The following is a 15,651-nucleotide window of genomic DNA, read 5'->3' as shown; positions in this document are numbered from 1 at the left end:
AATGCCACAAGGTACGATGGTCCTCAGTAAGTAATGACTTTCTCCGTTTTCTCACATAGATTAAAGGTTAAATAGTAAGCCGGCACATTGACTCGGCATGATTGTTAACTTCATGAATATTCTCAGGCTTTCAGTATACTTGAGCGCATAAAGGAAACGCAAAGTGACTTGGAGAGGGTCAAACTGATGGAGAGGCAGTTTGTCACCGGGCTGGGCCCATAAATAAGGGTCATTTACGATGGCTTGAAATGTCAGCTATTTGAATCATAAGTTACAGATATCAAATCCATCATATAAGGATAGAAAATGTTCTTTCTATTCTATTTATATAATGATTCCAATACCTTAGCTTTGCGTTTTGCCTGGATACTGACTCAGCGTCCGTGCATAAACAAGGTGGTATCTGAGGCTTTTCTGAAAGCGGTGTCAGTGTTTGAACGCTAGTAATTATTAGTCAAAGTTGCAAACTACATCCTTAAATGAACCAGCCTTCTGCACAAGGGGAACTTTAATGTAAATCAGTTTCCATCACTTCAACATCTCATTGAATCGGAGATTGGCACTAATGCAGTGTAATCCACTTGTTCGTCCGTGTATGAGTGGCTTTCTCCTTCCCTGCTTCTCTCATTTTGTATATTAACATCAGCACTTATAGTTAAACTCTAACTTACATGAATCCTATATGATCGGGGCCATTTTACCAGAGGTAAAGACCATTTGGGAATTTTGTATAATACAGAAAATCAGCATAGTGCAAAAAAAATGGTCCGCAGTGATTACTGTTGTATTTCAATGGACTCTAAAACCTACATTTGTGCAATTTGCTGGTAAATAGCAGATGAATTATGTTCATAGCAGAGCTCTCCTTGGCGTGTTTTTGGAGCAGATATTTTGGCTCTGCAGTGTGTAAGGCGAGTCCGCTGTCATTAATCATTCCACAGGTGCGGGAGCATTGTCAGAACCCATACGTCCCTTTGCCTTTTCAACCTGGGAGGAAAAGCGGAATGGTAGGAAGAGAAGGGAGGGAAGGGAAGGGGAGGGGGAGCTGAACACATCCCAAAAAAACAATTTCCCTTCCTCTTCTTCTTCTGCGCTGAATTTGTCAGAAGGGGGAACCAAGTCAGGATTAATTAGATTCCATTTTGTGGTCATCTTCGTTGTTTTTTTTTTTTTTTTCCCCTTCCACGACTCTTTTCTTTTTCTTCGTCTTGCCTACAGTCCTTACAGCCATCCCGGTACCATTTATCACGTTGCCATCTCGACAGTGCCTTTTCCCCCTTCCTTGCTGGGAAGCCATTAGAGCATCTCTGCATCGTGGCAGCCAGATTGCATTTCGGTCCCCACTTGCGACATTTATCATCTTTTGTCCTAACTTTTTATCTGCCCCTGCCCTGTGTGAAACCCTATCTGCAATGCCCACTATAATGAAACACTGGGAGGTGAAGCTCAAGTAAATAACCTAATTAAACCTTACAAACAGGGACAAAGGGAGAAAATGCACAAAAGGCCTTTGTGAGAATGCCAGAGGAGGAACACTCACAGATGGCAGTGAGGAAGTCGATGCGGTGATATGGCACGACGCCCATACCACCTTCTCATCTCGGTATTTATAGTACTCCTACTGGTGCTGTTGTTTGTCCAAAGATGTCCTCTTTACGTGATTTGGTCCGGCATTGTATGTGAGAGCGTGTCCTTTTTTTTTCTGGCAAAGCAGTAATTGTGGATCAAGAAATAAGGAATGTAAGAAAAGAAATGCTCCTGTAAGACAAGGAAATATCTCTGGGATGAGGCCCAGAGCATTGAGTAATGGGTCCTAAGAGAAAATCTATCCGTCCTTCTCACTCCTTTCTAATTCTTAGGCAAAAGTCGAGCCAACTCTGATTGGTCTCATTAGGGACAAAATGAAGAATGCCAAGCGTCATAATTATCGGCCCACCGCGGCAAACAGTATCGAGTCAATACAGCAAAATGTCAGAAGGGCATTAGTGGGCAATTATTAATCCATATCAAGCTGGGATGGACAATTTAATTATCACCTAATCAATATTTCCAGATCTTGTACAGATGTAGAGCAGTGACCGGGTGGATAGATCTGCCTTTGCAGGGATGGGGGGAGCTGAGAACAGTGACAGGGCTGCAGTGAACAGCAACGTGCTTATGTGCATGCATGACCGAGGGCATTCTCTACAACGTCTCCCGAGATGGACGCCAGCTCTATTATACCTGAATATGTTAGGGGGAGAATAAAATGACTGTCCAAGCGGATAAACTTTCCTCCCCTCTGCGGTTGATTCAGGGAGCAAAAGGGAAGTTTTTCCTATTAACGGTCCAGTGTGTAGGACTTCTAGTGGTAAGACTGTGAACTGCAAACAACTGAACACCCCTTGTCTCATCCCCCCCTATAGTGGCAACTAAAAAACACAGAAGGCCTTCTCTGGAGCCATTGTTTGTTTTAAGGTAATGAAAACACTCCATGTGTTTCCAGTGTAATTCACTGTTTCTCAAACCTTTTATCCCTAAACTAACATCAGACCATGGATCCCCATTTCATAAGATTCTGTCACATCTGATGAGAATTTGGCTTTTGATACGTGTCATTACAGAGATAATATGAAACCAATGACCAACATATTCATACATTTTGTCATTGTGCTACTTTCAGATGGAAAAATAGCAAAAATAAACGATATTGTTTTTGTTGGGAACTCCCTGGAACACCGTCGAGCACCCCTGGGGGACCCTGGACCCCACTTTGCTTTAATTGTCTCAATCGCAAATGTTTTTCTTTCATTTTCAAGCTGTTACCACCAGCAACCTCGACCCATGAAAATACAACCATTGCTACTCTTGAACTTTGTCATTTTACTAGCAGAGAACAAAACGCCACTGCGTGAAGGCGGAGTGATGAACTGATGAACCATAAAAAAAATACAGCTGTTCTTACCAGTTTGCTATAATATTCCATCATTGTCAATAATATTGCTTATGTGCTGTCGGGAGCCTCTCTGCTCTCAACGCAGCCTGAATAATTACTCTCATTGTACCTGAAACAAACTATCTCAAATAATGTCAGTCAAGCCTTTGTGCGAGTGATGAAACAAAATGAATGCTGTGTAACAGGGCCTTGTGGATTTCAAAGACAACACACAATGAGGCATGGCAAAACAAAAGTGGCTGTCTTCCACGAGATAGCAGTCATCTCGAGATAAGAATACCCTCTCACGGTTCTGTTTTGCTTTTCTGTTTGCTATTATTGTGACTCCCGTCTCCATCCCTGAATCGCTTTAGTCACTATGCAACCAATTGATTACTACTAAGTTGCCCAGACCCGAATTATTCTCATCGCTTATTGCCTCACTGTCTGTTGCAGTGGATTACGATTTTATCACAAGATTGTATTTTGAGCTCACTTTTTCCTACCCTGCCCGCCATCAATGTTTGTTATTTTTGTAATTGTGCTCCAATAACGCTTCAGTTTCCATTTGCTATAATAATAACAGTACTGCAAGTCAAAGTGCTTCTCTTTGTGCACACACAATAAAGACTCCCTTAATTCATAGCCTTGAAATGTTGACTCCCAGCTTTGATAGAAGTCGGTCGAAGTTAAATTCAATGACTAACACTGTCTAAGTAAAAAAAAAAAAAGAAAAGTGGACTTTGTTGCATCGTTTGTGACAAGAGAGTTGAAATAAGATCAAAATGTGACATTCAATCCAAACCGCAATATCTTTAAATCTGTTTACCTTTGACTTTCATTACAAAACGTCAGATTTAAAGGGTTAAGATAATTTCATAAGATGCCAAGAACAAAATCATATCAGTTGGATTAAAGCTGTAGGCTCTAGGATTACTTTTTGGAAATCATCTTTTAGCTCAGAGTCGTGACTAAGCACTAAAGAAACATAAAAGAAATCCCCGCAACTTACATTAGCTTTCCCTTCCTTTCATTCCTATCACCTCATCTGGTTCAAATGCCTTTGAAAGTCAATCCATCCATTCTCTTAGTTAATCTCCATCTAAGCTTTCCAGCCCATGCTCGTTTCTTTTCTATCTACCTTCTTTTAATCTCTGTGTGCAGATAGTATTTTGAGATTTCATGTCTTTAGCAGTGTACACATCATCCCCGCACCTTTTCCCTCCTAATATTTTGTTTGAGTTCACTTATTTTATTTTGAAGATGTCTTATCTCGTGCTGTAAATGTCTTCTCCTCAAACAAAGTTATTTGTGTACTGTGCCTACATCATATTACTGAGACAGACATCACACAATATGGTTATTTTTAGCACAGGTCAAAGTGGATTTTCTAGACCATCTGATCAGTGGTGCTCTTTGGCAGTAATGGAGAATAAAAGCATATTATTACAGACATGCCATGTTGTCTGTCTCTTGGTTCCATTAGATGTCCAATATGTGTGTGGAGAACACAATCCTATCTTTTTTTTTTTTTTCTTTTTACATGTATACTGCTCAGACCATGAATATATGTGCAGCTGATACTGTTGGCTACATAATGTCTGCCTGAGGAACATATCAAATATCTTATGTGTGGGAGTGTTAACTTGTATTTGCATACAGCTCCTTGTGCACAATGACATTACAATGCCGAAAAAGCTTATAATAATTCTAATTCATTTTCATTACCGTGTGCATTTTCAGGCAAATTATTTGCTTGAGAATGACATTCTAGACAAACCCGTATTTGATATATCATTTTCAGTATCAGTACACACCTGCACACTTAACATCTGTCTCATCTCGCCCTGTTTAACCAGGCCGTTCAGTAGCACTTTGCTACCTGCTAACTGACTAATGTCTTCTGGGTATTTCCATTCTCCTCCCACTGGGGTTGGCCAAACACACAAATAAGCCTGTCCCAGTGGGACCTAATGGCACTACAGCTTATCCGTTCTGTGGACACCTCGCCTTGAATAATCACAATGGGAGGAAAAGCACAGCCAATTAAATTGGAGCGTGTAATAAGAGGCAACACATCATGCTGTGTTAAATTTCTGTCTTACCCAGGCGGTTGCAGCAGGGAGATCGAGGATGTGAAAGGGAATCTCTTCTAGACTCTCTGATCATGTGTTTTTTTTTTTCTTTCTCTCTCTCTCTCCGAGGGGCACGAAGAGGAGAGTGGGAAAATCTTATTTGGAAGGTGTACTTAAAGAAATCCATGTAGGCATAAATCCTGACATCACTGAGTCTGTTAAACAGACCCCCCCCCCCACATCCGTCCATATGCGTTCCCTTGTACTAACTATAAGGCTGAGGGAGAGAGAACAGTCTGGAGATGAGTGGATTAGCAGAGGACTGTGTAAGGACGGAGAGAGATCAAACACGAGGGGACTGAAAGTTTGTGATGAAACACACTTGATGTGTCTGACTGAAAGAATCAGAGGGAGGGTGAGAGGTAGACAACCAGATGAGATCTCACCTTTCTGGGCAAATGACCACTGCCACTTTACCTCTCTGCTGTACATTAATTATCTACACTTAACTTGAAATATCCTTCATCATGACTCAAGTGATGGAGGTGATTGTGGTAATTAATTAGATGATGAGAGAATGATGAATGACATGAAAGACGGCACCATGGGAGTATTAAAAGCTAAGGGGAAACAGACTGTTCATGGATGTTATGATGGATGCTGTATAAACACCTCGTAAATGTCCAGGGACCCTTCTGTAATCACGTGTGTGTGTGTGTGTGTGTGTGTGTGTGTGTGCAGGAGAATGCATACTCCATGTTCTGCGGTATGATGGGATGGGCACTCAGAGCTCTCTGCCATTAGAAACAAGGGCTTGGCTCGGTTTCAACTGGAAAAGCCTATGGGCCTGGCTGTGGCGTGAGAGCATTTTCGCCTTGCAATGGAGGCATTCACTCTCATTTGCCATAACTAATAAACCACACTAAAGCTGCGTGTCACAATAAATCTCAGCCTCTCAAATGGCATGACTCACTTGGCGGCGCGGAGAAGCCAAAGTAAGGGCAAGTCAGCGAGAGCGTGAATAAGGAGGGTGAGTTAATGAGTGAGCGAGCAAACAAACAAGTGAGGGGCAAGAAATAGTGACAGATGTGGTGTGCGAGAGAGTATTAGGTGAGAAAAACGCCTTTCTAAAGACAGACTTTGAGCACTCACTCCATCACTCCACTGAATGTAAATCAGCTTTGACAAGAGGAGCTTAGGGCGTAAAGATTCCCAATCGGCGTCAAGCCATTGGAGAGTGCTGTAGGTAAGAAGGTGAGGATGTGAGCTCTCTGGCTGGGAGTGAGAGATCGCCCTGAGGCGCTCCGTGGAGATGAATGGTTTAGACCATTAACCCCACTGCAGAATCTCAACATACCCCACAGGCACACAAATGTGCTGCGCAGAGATCAGTGCAAAGTGTCGCACTTTTAGGACCCCTGGAGTGAGACCAAAGCTCCAGCCTAGGGCCAGGTATTACCCACACGAGCTCACACGCACGACCACAGAAACACATACACAGATTGAATTCTGAGGCAGATGATTCAAAAATGCTTTTATAATCAAACTGCTATGTGCTATAAAAGTGCACATTAACACAATCCCTCCTTCCAAACACGCCCTCCCCTCCCGTCCCTACACGGGGAGGAAAGTGAGGCTCTCAGCAATATTCAGGTGTCCCTTTTACAGCATTTTTAATACAATAAAAATAATTTAGAGAATGACAAATTAATCCTGGCGTCATGCAGGCTCCGTCATGCTGTACATCTACATCTTGGCTCCCTGAATGCCAAGTGCGTAATGGTGCAGAGGGCGTTTCTGAAGAACGATAGTTTGATCGTCAAATCTCAATCACAGGTCATCAAATACTGATGCAGATTAATCCAGAGCATTTGTATTCGTGAATACCATACAGACAAAGACTCCTTGCTTTATAGTTCGATCAATAGCTGAAATTATAATCATGGTTGCTTTACTTGTGCAAAATCGATGAGTAAGCCCATGAAGGCATAGCAGGTGAAAACATGCTTTCGCAAAACCTGCATTAAATGACTATGTATTCTGGGATCTGTCTGCAGAAAGGGCTCGATGAGTCAGTCCAGGGTACCGAGATAATCAGCTACCATATCAGAACTTGCAAGACCATCTCCACCGCCTTCAGAATATATTGATCATGAACATAATATATATGATCCATAAACATCTTTATTTTTCAAAGAGGTGAATATACATTTTGTACCACAAGAATAAAATCATCTTAATCTTTGAGACTCCAGTCTATGTTTTACTGTGTCTTTGTGTCTCAGATTACTGCATGTTCCGATGATGTACCCCAGCTCTCCATTGTTCCGACTGCACACTGCGGTAAAACATCGTCTGTGCAGGCGCAACGCTGATGTATTTCAGACTTGACTGGTCCAGTAATCCCATTACTGCAGCTACAGCATCAATCCATTAATTGCACTGTCACTGGGGCAATGTCATGAAACACCTGCATTGTTATACAGTTCACTGGCATAGCGCATGAAGGGTGATCAGATTTAGTACATATGCCAGCAAGGCCAGAATCATGCCAAGTGTAAGCTCGGCAGATGCAAAACAGCTGGCAGTGTGCTCAGCTCGCCGGCTGATCCCGGCTTCAAAGGCATTCTACAAGGTACCCTTTGTGTGAGAGTGTGCGTGTGAGAGAAGGAGACAGCCTAAGTATAGAGACATAGTCTGGTGCATTGCGTTAACATGGTCCTCTATTGTTTTTTTTTTTTGTTTTGTTTTGTTTTTTTTGTGGCACCTTTTACTCAAAGGACAGATAAGGAGGTACCAGGCTGACTGAAATCCAGTTAGATGGAGTCATTTCATGTAGAGGTATTCAAATATATATGGATGTCTAGAAAGGGGTTTCTGGGATTGTTTATTGCTACTCCGATGGATGTACAATTTGGCTTGTGGTGCTTTTGTTCTGTCAATATTCCATGGTTAAATTGCCCCACCATTTTCAAGTCAATGTGTCTTGGAGACATAAGTGCACTTAGATATAACATTAGTGGCTGGTGGCTAGCCTTTAATTACCTGCATCTGTGCCTGTACAACATCTCCATATTGTATGTGATTATCTGCTTCTTTTCAGGGTGGGCGGGTCAGGAGTGTGGTGAAAATTGCTCGTCTTTTGTGCGATTCTGTGGTCTAAGTGCGATTAGAAATGACTGCAATCCATAGATGAGGCTAATGGCCTTAAATAATACACTTGGGGCACAGTTGCCACAGATATCGGCATTCATGGAGTTAATAATGGGCCTGATTCAACCTTTAAACATAATTGCGCCGCACATTGTTGACAAGGAGTCGGTACAAGCATTTTCTGCCTAAGAAAATGATAATGACTTCTTACTCATTTAGTTCAACCTGCGAGCAAGAAGCATCTTGCATGGCACTGATAACATTGTTTTATCTCTGATTCCCAGTCTCGTCACAAGGTCTTCATCCAAACAACGAGATGGTAATTAAGTGCTGGCACTCTCAGCGAAGGTGTTTTCAACACATTCATTTGAAGTGTGAACATGATGCGTGCTCTCTCTCCTCCTCGAAGATGTTGTTGCTATTTTTTTTTCTTTTTTCTTTTAAAAGACGTACCGCACTAAGACACGTTTTTGAAATGAACGAGTGGAGCCAACAATGAGATTTCCACTCGAGCAGTGTCCGGCAGAATGATGAACGAGGCGGTAGACTGGGGGGAATTACAGTGATTTAAAGTTGGATCAAAAGAAAAAAAAAGAAAGAAAAAAAAAAGAAAGAATCCATTCTTGTCAGCCTTTAATGTCATTTTATGTGCACAAACATGTAAGCTCTGTGTGTGCTTATTTGTGTGTCTAATTCAATGTGTACCAGGCAGCAGTGTGTGTGTGTGTGTGTGTTTGTGTGTGAGGGGGGTGAGTGTAGGCCGCAAGAGTACATACTGTGTGTTCATATGTGTGTGTGCGCTTGAATTAGCGTGTGTGCGTGGTTCGTACGTTAGCGCTGTGTGGGTATGAGTGTAAAAGGGAATGGAATAGACTCGTTTTAAATCAAATTAGCATGCAGGCAAATTAAGCAGAGGGATTTAATTTGAGCTGTTGTAAAAATGCTAATTTCAGTACAGCCCGGAAGCTCATATGCAAATACAACACTATTTTACAATAATTCATATTAGGCCAGGCATGCATAAAACACACATATTACAGCCTGATGTCATCCGGGGAATAGAGTATCATTAGCTTTCGGACTCGCTACAAGGTGATCCTGGCTGGGTGGGAGGGGGTGTGTGTGCATGCAGTTAAGACCAGACTCCTTCATCTGTATCATGGTGATCATTTAGTTTGCATCACATTGCCAGTGGTGGAAGAAATATTCATATTATTTTACACAAGTAAAAAATACTTACACCACAGTGAAAACACTCTATACAAGGGACATTTAATCAATTTCTCCCAAACATTCTGATTTAAAATCACCAGGTCTGGAGATAGGGTAGGGAAAACTGTAAACTCATAACAGTCATTTGTTATTTATGCTTTCAGACAGATGTAGTGGAATAGAGAGTACACGACCTATGAAATGGAAGATCTAAACTGTTGTATATAAGAGAAGTACTTACAAAATAAAATGTGCTTTGTTACATTTCCCCACTATTCATTAAACACAGCTGTTTACTAGTTATGCATTTCCCTGATTTTTTTTTTTTTTTTTTATCTCCACCAAAAAGTTTTCAACCGTATCTGTCTGTTTGTTTGTCTGTTTGTTGGTTGGTTGGTTGGTCAGCAGGATTACACAAAAACTACTGGATTGATTTCCACATTGTTTAGATAGAGGATGGCTCTCCGCCCAGAACAGACTCCATTAACTTTTGGATCAGATCTGGAAAAATGGACAGATTTGGGAATTTCTGTCACACTTTCTTTATCGTTGCCAGATAGGGCATTTTTTTTCTTCTTATTTTTTTTTGCGCGTCTATTTATTTCTTTGGAAATAATGCATGGATCTTGATGAAAAAATGTCATATTCACAGTAAGTGGCTGGCGTCTATGAGTTTCCACCAAAATGTTAGGCCTCGGTGGAGGTGCGTGTAATTTTGTGTGTTATACGAACACCATGACAAATCGTAGTCATCTGCATTCCCCTGCACATAATATACAAAAATGACTGTAACACTGGCAGATGCTGTTGGATTGTTTCTGCAGTACTGCCAAACAAATGACTCCTCATAGAGCAGTAGACGCTCTTGGATCATAAATGTGTAACTTACAGTGAACATATGGGAAACTGGTTGATTGCACAAAAAAATAAATAAATAAATAAATAAAAATGGCTCGAGAGTCCAATTTATCTCGGTGTAAAAAGAGAGTCAAATGTCTCTGCTGATTATTCAACAAACATCTAAATGTGACCGTCTTTACTGTACGTTTGTTGCTGCAATAAAAAGTGAGTCACATTACTGCCCATCTTGCCTCATCCCCACCAGAGTGGCTCAAACAAAGTGTTGCATCGACAGACAATTTGCTGTTTTCATCCCATGTGGTTCACCTTTGACTGCCGACTCAAAAGGATTCCACATGTGTTTGAGGCCTGCAGATGCCGTGTGTGAGTGCACATGCCTACGTAAGTGTGGCTGGCTGTAAAATGAGCATAAACGAGAGCGGTGAGGTTTGAGCGCTAACATCTTAATGTTAGAAGCATCAGAGGAGATCAGTCAATACTCGACGTGTTAAAGAGGAGCGCGCTGGCTCGCTGGGACTCACCATGCCATCCACCAGCAACGGGGAGGAATCAATTAAAACACTATTAGGTGCAGGGTTTGACATGGTCTGACACAGCGTGGGGTAGTGCTGGGCAGAAAGCATGTGGGTGTTCTGTAAGCAGGTTTTCCCACACAGATGTAGCTCAGCATATTTTCAATCACTGAGGAAGGAAAAAAAAAAAAATCCTTTAACAGTCAGCATTTCTCAGTTCCGCTGCTACAGGTAACGTAGCTCAATCAGTGCATGTATTCTAGCTCAGTTCGAGTTAATGAACAGCCGAGGTGTTTAGTTCGGATGCCCGCATCAGCATTGTCATCCCTGTCCAGGTAAAGATGTTACACATTTCCAGCTCTCCTCTCATTCTCTTTGAGCTCCCTCTCTTTGTGCAACTGTTCAGCAAACCAACACAGCGGAATTGTTTGTTGCCTCTGCCGCTCTTCCTCTCTCGTACGCCGTCCATTCGGCTCACCGGGGACAATTATGCCCTTCTTTCAAGCTATTGCCAAGCCCAATTTGCCACACAAATTAATTGGGCCGCATTTGAAGAGCGAGGGGGACGGGGTGAAGGAGAAAATGAGCATGAGCGATGGACACAGAAGGCCGGAGACAAAACAATAACAAACCAACAGACCAAACAGAGAAACATGGCTACACAATCCTCTAAGATCATTTTCAAATCCATCACGTTCCTCCCACATTTACAGAAAGAACAAATTTGGTGGCACTCCCATTAACACATTAACTGCAATGTGTGCTTTTTTTTTGGGGGGGGGGGGGCTTATTGGTGTTTTTCTTGAGAGGGGGCTGCAGTGTCCACTGTGTGGGGTGGCGAGTAGGACTGGCTCAGAGGATCGTGCCATCTGTTGAGCAGGCCGACTCAGCCGTTTCTGCTCTCGCGTGTCTCATATCCTCCACCATGTCCACAGCCGGAGGCGAGCTCACACGCAAATGGATCCAGAGCGCCGACAGAGGGCAGCTCTCCCTTCGGAAATACAGCCGGGTTTTTGGTGCTGGGGGTTAGTCTGGAGCAGAGTAAATCGAACTGAGGGCTTTTTTGGTCCACAGATGGGGAGAGAGCCCCGGAGTGTCTCGGCTGGTTTTGCATGTGCAGGAAATTAAGGAGCTTCTCAGTTGCTGGAAGGGGGGCTGTTGCACTGCTTCCAAACAGCGAGGGGAGAAGGTGGAGGGAAGACAAAGACGCAGGCGGAAAGACAGTGGAGAGAGAGAGAAAAAAAAAAAAAAAAAAACGGCAAAAAGAAATAAGAAATGAGGAGAAAATTGGCAAGAGAGCGATTAGGGAAGGAAAACAATAGAGGGGAGTTGGGTAAGGGAGGAACAAACACGTGCATGTGGGAGATCAGGCGGTGCAGGAACAGAACGGAGCAAATATAAATCCCAGAGCTAATGTGTGCTGCCTGGAGCCGTTCTGCCCACGAACAGACACTCGCTCTCTTACCTCGGTTGCAGACACCTCATCCCCGTGACCTCCCTGACTCTCACGTCCCCCACCCCCCCTTCAGTCATTAACAGACAGCCACTGTGGCTACCTCACGATAAGTTTGTTTTGGCTTTGAAACGATGACCTAGCACAGCTGTCTAAGTAGGGTGTGGGGTAGCAGCAGCTGCTCACAGCCAGACAGCTAAGGGAAGGAAATGAACCGGGAAGGTTTGGGGGGGTGCTGAGCACAGAGGCGTCGAGATTCGGGGGCTGCTGACTACACTTGCGCAGGTTTCTGTTACATTCATGCTCAAATGTGACTGTGGAATGTCTGGACATGCAAGAGTGGAAGTCAAGACAGTTGTCTGAGGGAACGTTTTGGCAACAGTGTTTTTTTTTTTCTTTTCTCACTCATCAAATGCTGTTACGTAAATTCACACGAGACTATGGAGGAAGGGAGTTTCGGAAAAGATAACTATTCGAGAGCCCCCCTCGATGGTGATGTTTATTGGCTGTTAATGCCGTTTTGGGAAGGTCCTGTAATTAAATTGTGTCAATAAATCTTGGAGCTGCACATAAAACGGGGGGGATAAACAGAGAAAACATTTCTCCATTTGCCTCTCCCCTGCTGTGAGACATATGTGGCGAGAGGCAGAGAGGAAAAATAAAACACATTTGAGCAGATCGCAGGGAACATTTCTCGAGCACAAAGTTGAAAATCTCAGCCATCAATTTCACTTTGCGTGGCTCTGTTGTATATGACCTTGGGTGAATGATCCCTTCATTCAAAGATATTCAGCTTGAACTGAGGGGATTTCAGTCGTTGCAAAGGGAGCCATAAAACTTTTATTCATCCCTCTGTGACTCCAGAAGCTAATGATTCATGGATCTTAGTGTAAAAAAAAAAAAAAAAAATGGTGGGAGAAGGGGGGGATGCTGTGGTGCAGGACCAGAACTCAATGAGGTTTGAAAACTGTTGTCACACGTCAATGGGCAGGTGTCTGATGTCAAGTAACTCAATTCCAATGACTTCTCATTGTGAGATTCTTGGCTGAGGCCTGAGAATTTCTGGTTCACATGACAGTTCTTTGCAGCAGGAGAAAGAAAGTGGAAAATAGAAACTGGAACACATTTTGATAGTTTGGTGAGATGAAGAGATGGATCCCTGTGAAATACAGGTGTGTGTGTGGTGTGTGTGTGTGTGTGTGTGTGTGTGTGTGTGTGTGTGTGTGTGTGTGTGTGTGTGTGTGTGTGTGTGTGTGCGTGTAAGAGAGAGAGGGAGGGTGAAGTATAATATTGCACTAAGATTACAATTTGCTAATAGCCACACTAGAGTTAGACTCACATGAGATTTTAAAGTGTATCAGTATTTTTTAAATAATGTCTTTTTGTAAATTATGCTTATCAAAAATCCCCTTCAGATGATATACGATATACAAAATAATCTCCTTTTCTTTGGATATTCAAAGGACTTTAAATCTGATTAGATCTATTTATTAAAAAAAAAAAAAAAAAAAAAAAAAATCTACACCATGCATATTATCCGTCTGAGTGGCCTGAATTCACTAAAACCTGACCGATTTCAATTCTGTATTTCAATTTCTCACATTTCAATAAAGAGACTTACATCTCTCCACAGTGGCAGTGGTAAAGTCACACTAGTACACACCAGTACTTCATCAAGTATTTATTTAGTTTCATGTGTGTGACATGAAGTACTGATGCATGTGATGATGTGTAATGGGGGAAAAAAAAATAAAACAATTCCGCTCTTGCCATCCCGCCCCCAACCCAGCAGGACACAACACTTGAGGCCCACGTGACAGCCAACGGTCCACTTACTTTGAGCGTCGGCGAGGTGGAGGAACAGACCCAGGACAAGCAGCAGCGGCAGCAGCAGCGTGGGTCTGGCTCTGTGCATGGTGGGACAGCTTGGCACCAGCATGCTTTGGCAGCCTCGGTGGTGCTGGCTCACAGAGCCCTGTGAGTCAGTCTGGTCTGATTTCTCAGATGCAGGGTATTCACAGCCTATGCAAGGCAAGGAAAGGGATGGGAAGAGGGAGAGGGAGTAAGGAGGGAGGAAAAAAGAGAGAGAAGGAGAGAGAGAGAGGAACTGAATGAAACAAAGCTGTTTGGCTCCACGGGTTTTATCTATCCCTGCACATTTCTGACATACCCCCACACAGCCTCGGCTGGAGCTGACAGAGGATAGGAAGAGGCTGATGTGCTCACAGGGTATGTTCTGACAGTTCTCTAAATGGAATAGTCACTTCACACAATGCGTGTGCACGTGTGCGTGAGAGGGAGAGTGATAGAGAGTGCAAGAGAGAGAGAAAGAGAGGGAGAAACCACACAGATGAAAGGGTGGACTAATAAGATTTTGCCTTCACAGCTTTGGTGGCGAGCACCAATTAAATACGCTGCATAATAAGAGTACATTTTAAGTCCTCCTTAGATCAGTGTTGATATCTGTTTCACATAAAGAGCACCTCTGTTGCGCGTGAGAATAGTCAGGAAATGCAGGAACTATTCATAAATACCGAAAGCTCTTTCATAGTTCTTCAGCTGGGAATAGAAATACATTTGACCACGTAGTGACTGCTGACATTATTTAGTCTTTTTATCTCAAATACAATAGAAGATATACATCTCGTCTTTTAGCGACATAACAATTTACACATCCAGTGAACCAATTCATCAGAAGCACGTATTTATGCTTCTTACACCACATTTAATCCATAGTCGATGCTTTAACAGCTCTAAGTGCCTTCACAAAGTGATGGGGTAGCTTAGCTTTAGTGCACGCACACACACACACACACACACACACACACACACACACACACACACACACACACACACACACACACACACGTTTCTCTTTTATCCAGCGCTACTCAAACAACAACTAAAATCTATAAGACAGAATGGCCAAGTGTTGCCATTCATGTTTCACGTTTATCGATGGGCCACTACATGGCTGTGAAAATCAATGTGATACAGTGAGCTAGTATTAGCCGCAGAACGACTCTATCCCTTGTCATCCATTTGCTTAAGCCCGAGCTTGATCCTTAGTGATGGATGCTCTGTGGTAGTCTCTGGCTCATAACACGGATGCCGGCTAATCCAAGTGTGTGTGAGCTTTGATGACACACTGCGCTGCTGGTTAGCCTGCTAGCTTGTCTGGCTGCATTGTCCTGCAGGATGCTGTTGTTTCAGCTGGAGGCAGACCTGTTCATGGGCTGCGTACCATGACATTTCAGACTCTTTATGTTCCATGAGATCGAACATGTCAGATCTCTTGAAGTTCTGGGGAATCTGCAATTCTCTTAAGTCGGTTTAACAGGCAACAACTGTGCATGCAAATGCCTCAGCTAGAAATAATATTTTATTGAACCTTTTGTCTACATATTTGACCGCCACCCACTAAAAGCAAAAAATAAATAAATAAATAAATAAATAAATAGAAAAACAAGC

The 15,651-nt window shown here is 42.8% G+C and overlaps 1 protein-coding gene across 38 annotated transcripts in view; it reads right to left on the bottom strand.

The window, feature by feature from the left end:
- Positions 1–15,651, bottom strand: part of LOC119027522 (receptor-type tyrosine-protein phosphatase delta-like) — a 402,917-nt gene that overhangs the window by 81,403 nt on the left and 305,863 nt on the right. For all 38 annotated transcript variants that reach the window (XM_037112789.1, XM_037112790.1, XM_037112788.1 and 35 more), the window contains one exon: positions 14,017–14,202. In XM_037112789.1, coding sequence (XP_036968684.1) covers positions 14,017–14,119 — 103 coding nt within the window. In that variant the 5' untranslated portion in view covers positions 14,120–14,202. The remainder of the gene's footprint in view (positions 1–14,016; positions 14,203–15,651) is intronic.

Source organism: Acanthopagrus latus, chromosome 10 (assembly GCF_904848185.1).
Source record: "Acanthopagrus latus isolate v.2019 chromosome 10, fAcaLat1.1, whole genome shotgun sequence".
Lineage (NCBI taxonomy): Eukaryota > Metazoa > Chordata > Actinopteri > Spariformes > Sparidae > Acanthopagrus > Acanthopagrus latus.
The sequence above is the reverse complement of the archived record's forward strand: the minus strand, read 5'-3'. Positions and strand labels throughout refer to the sequence as shown.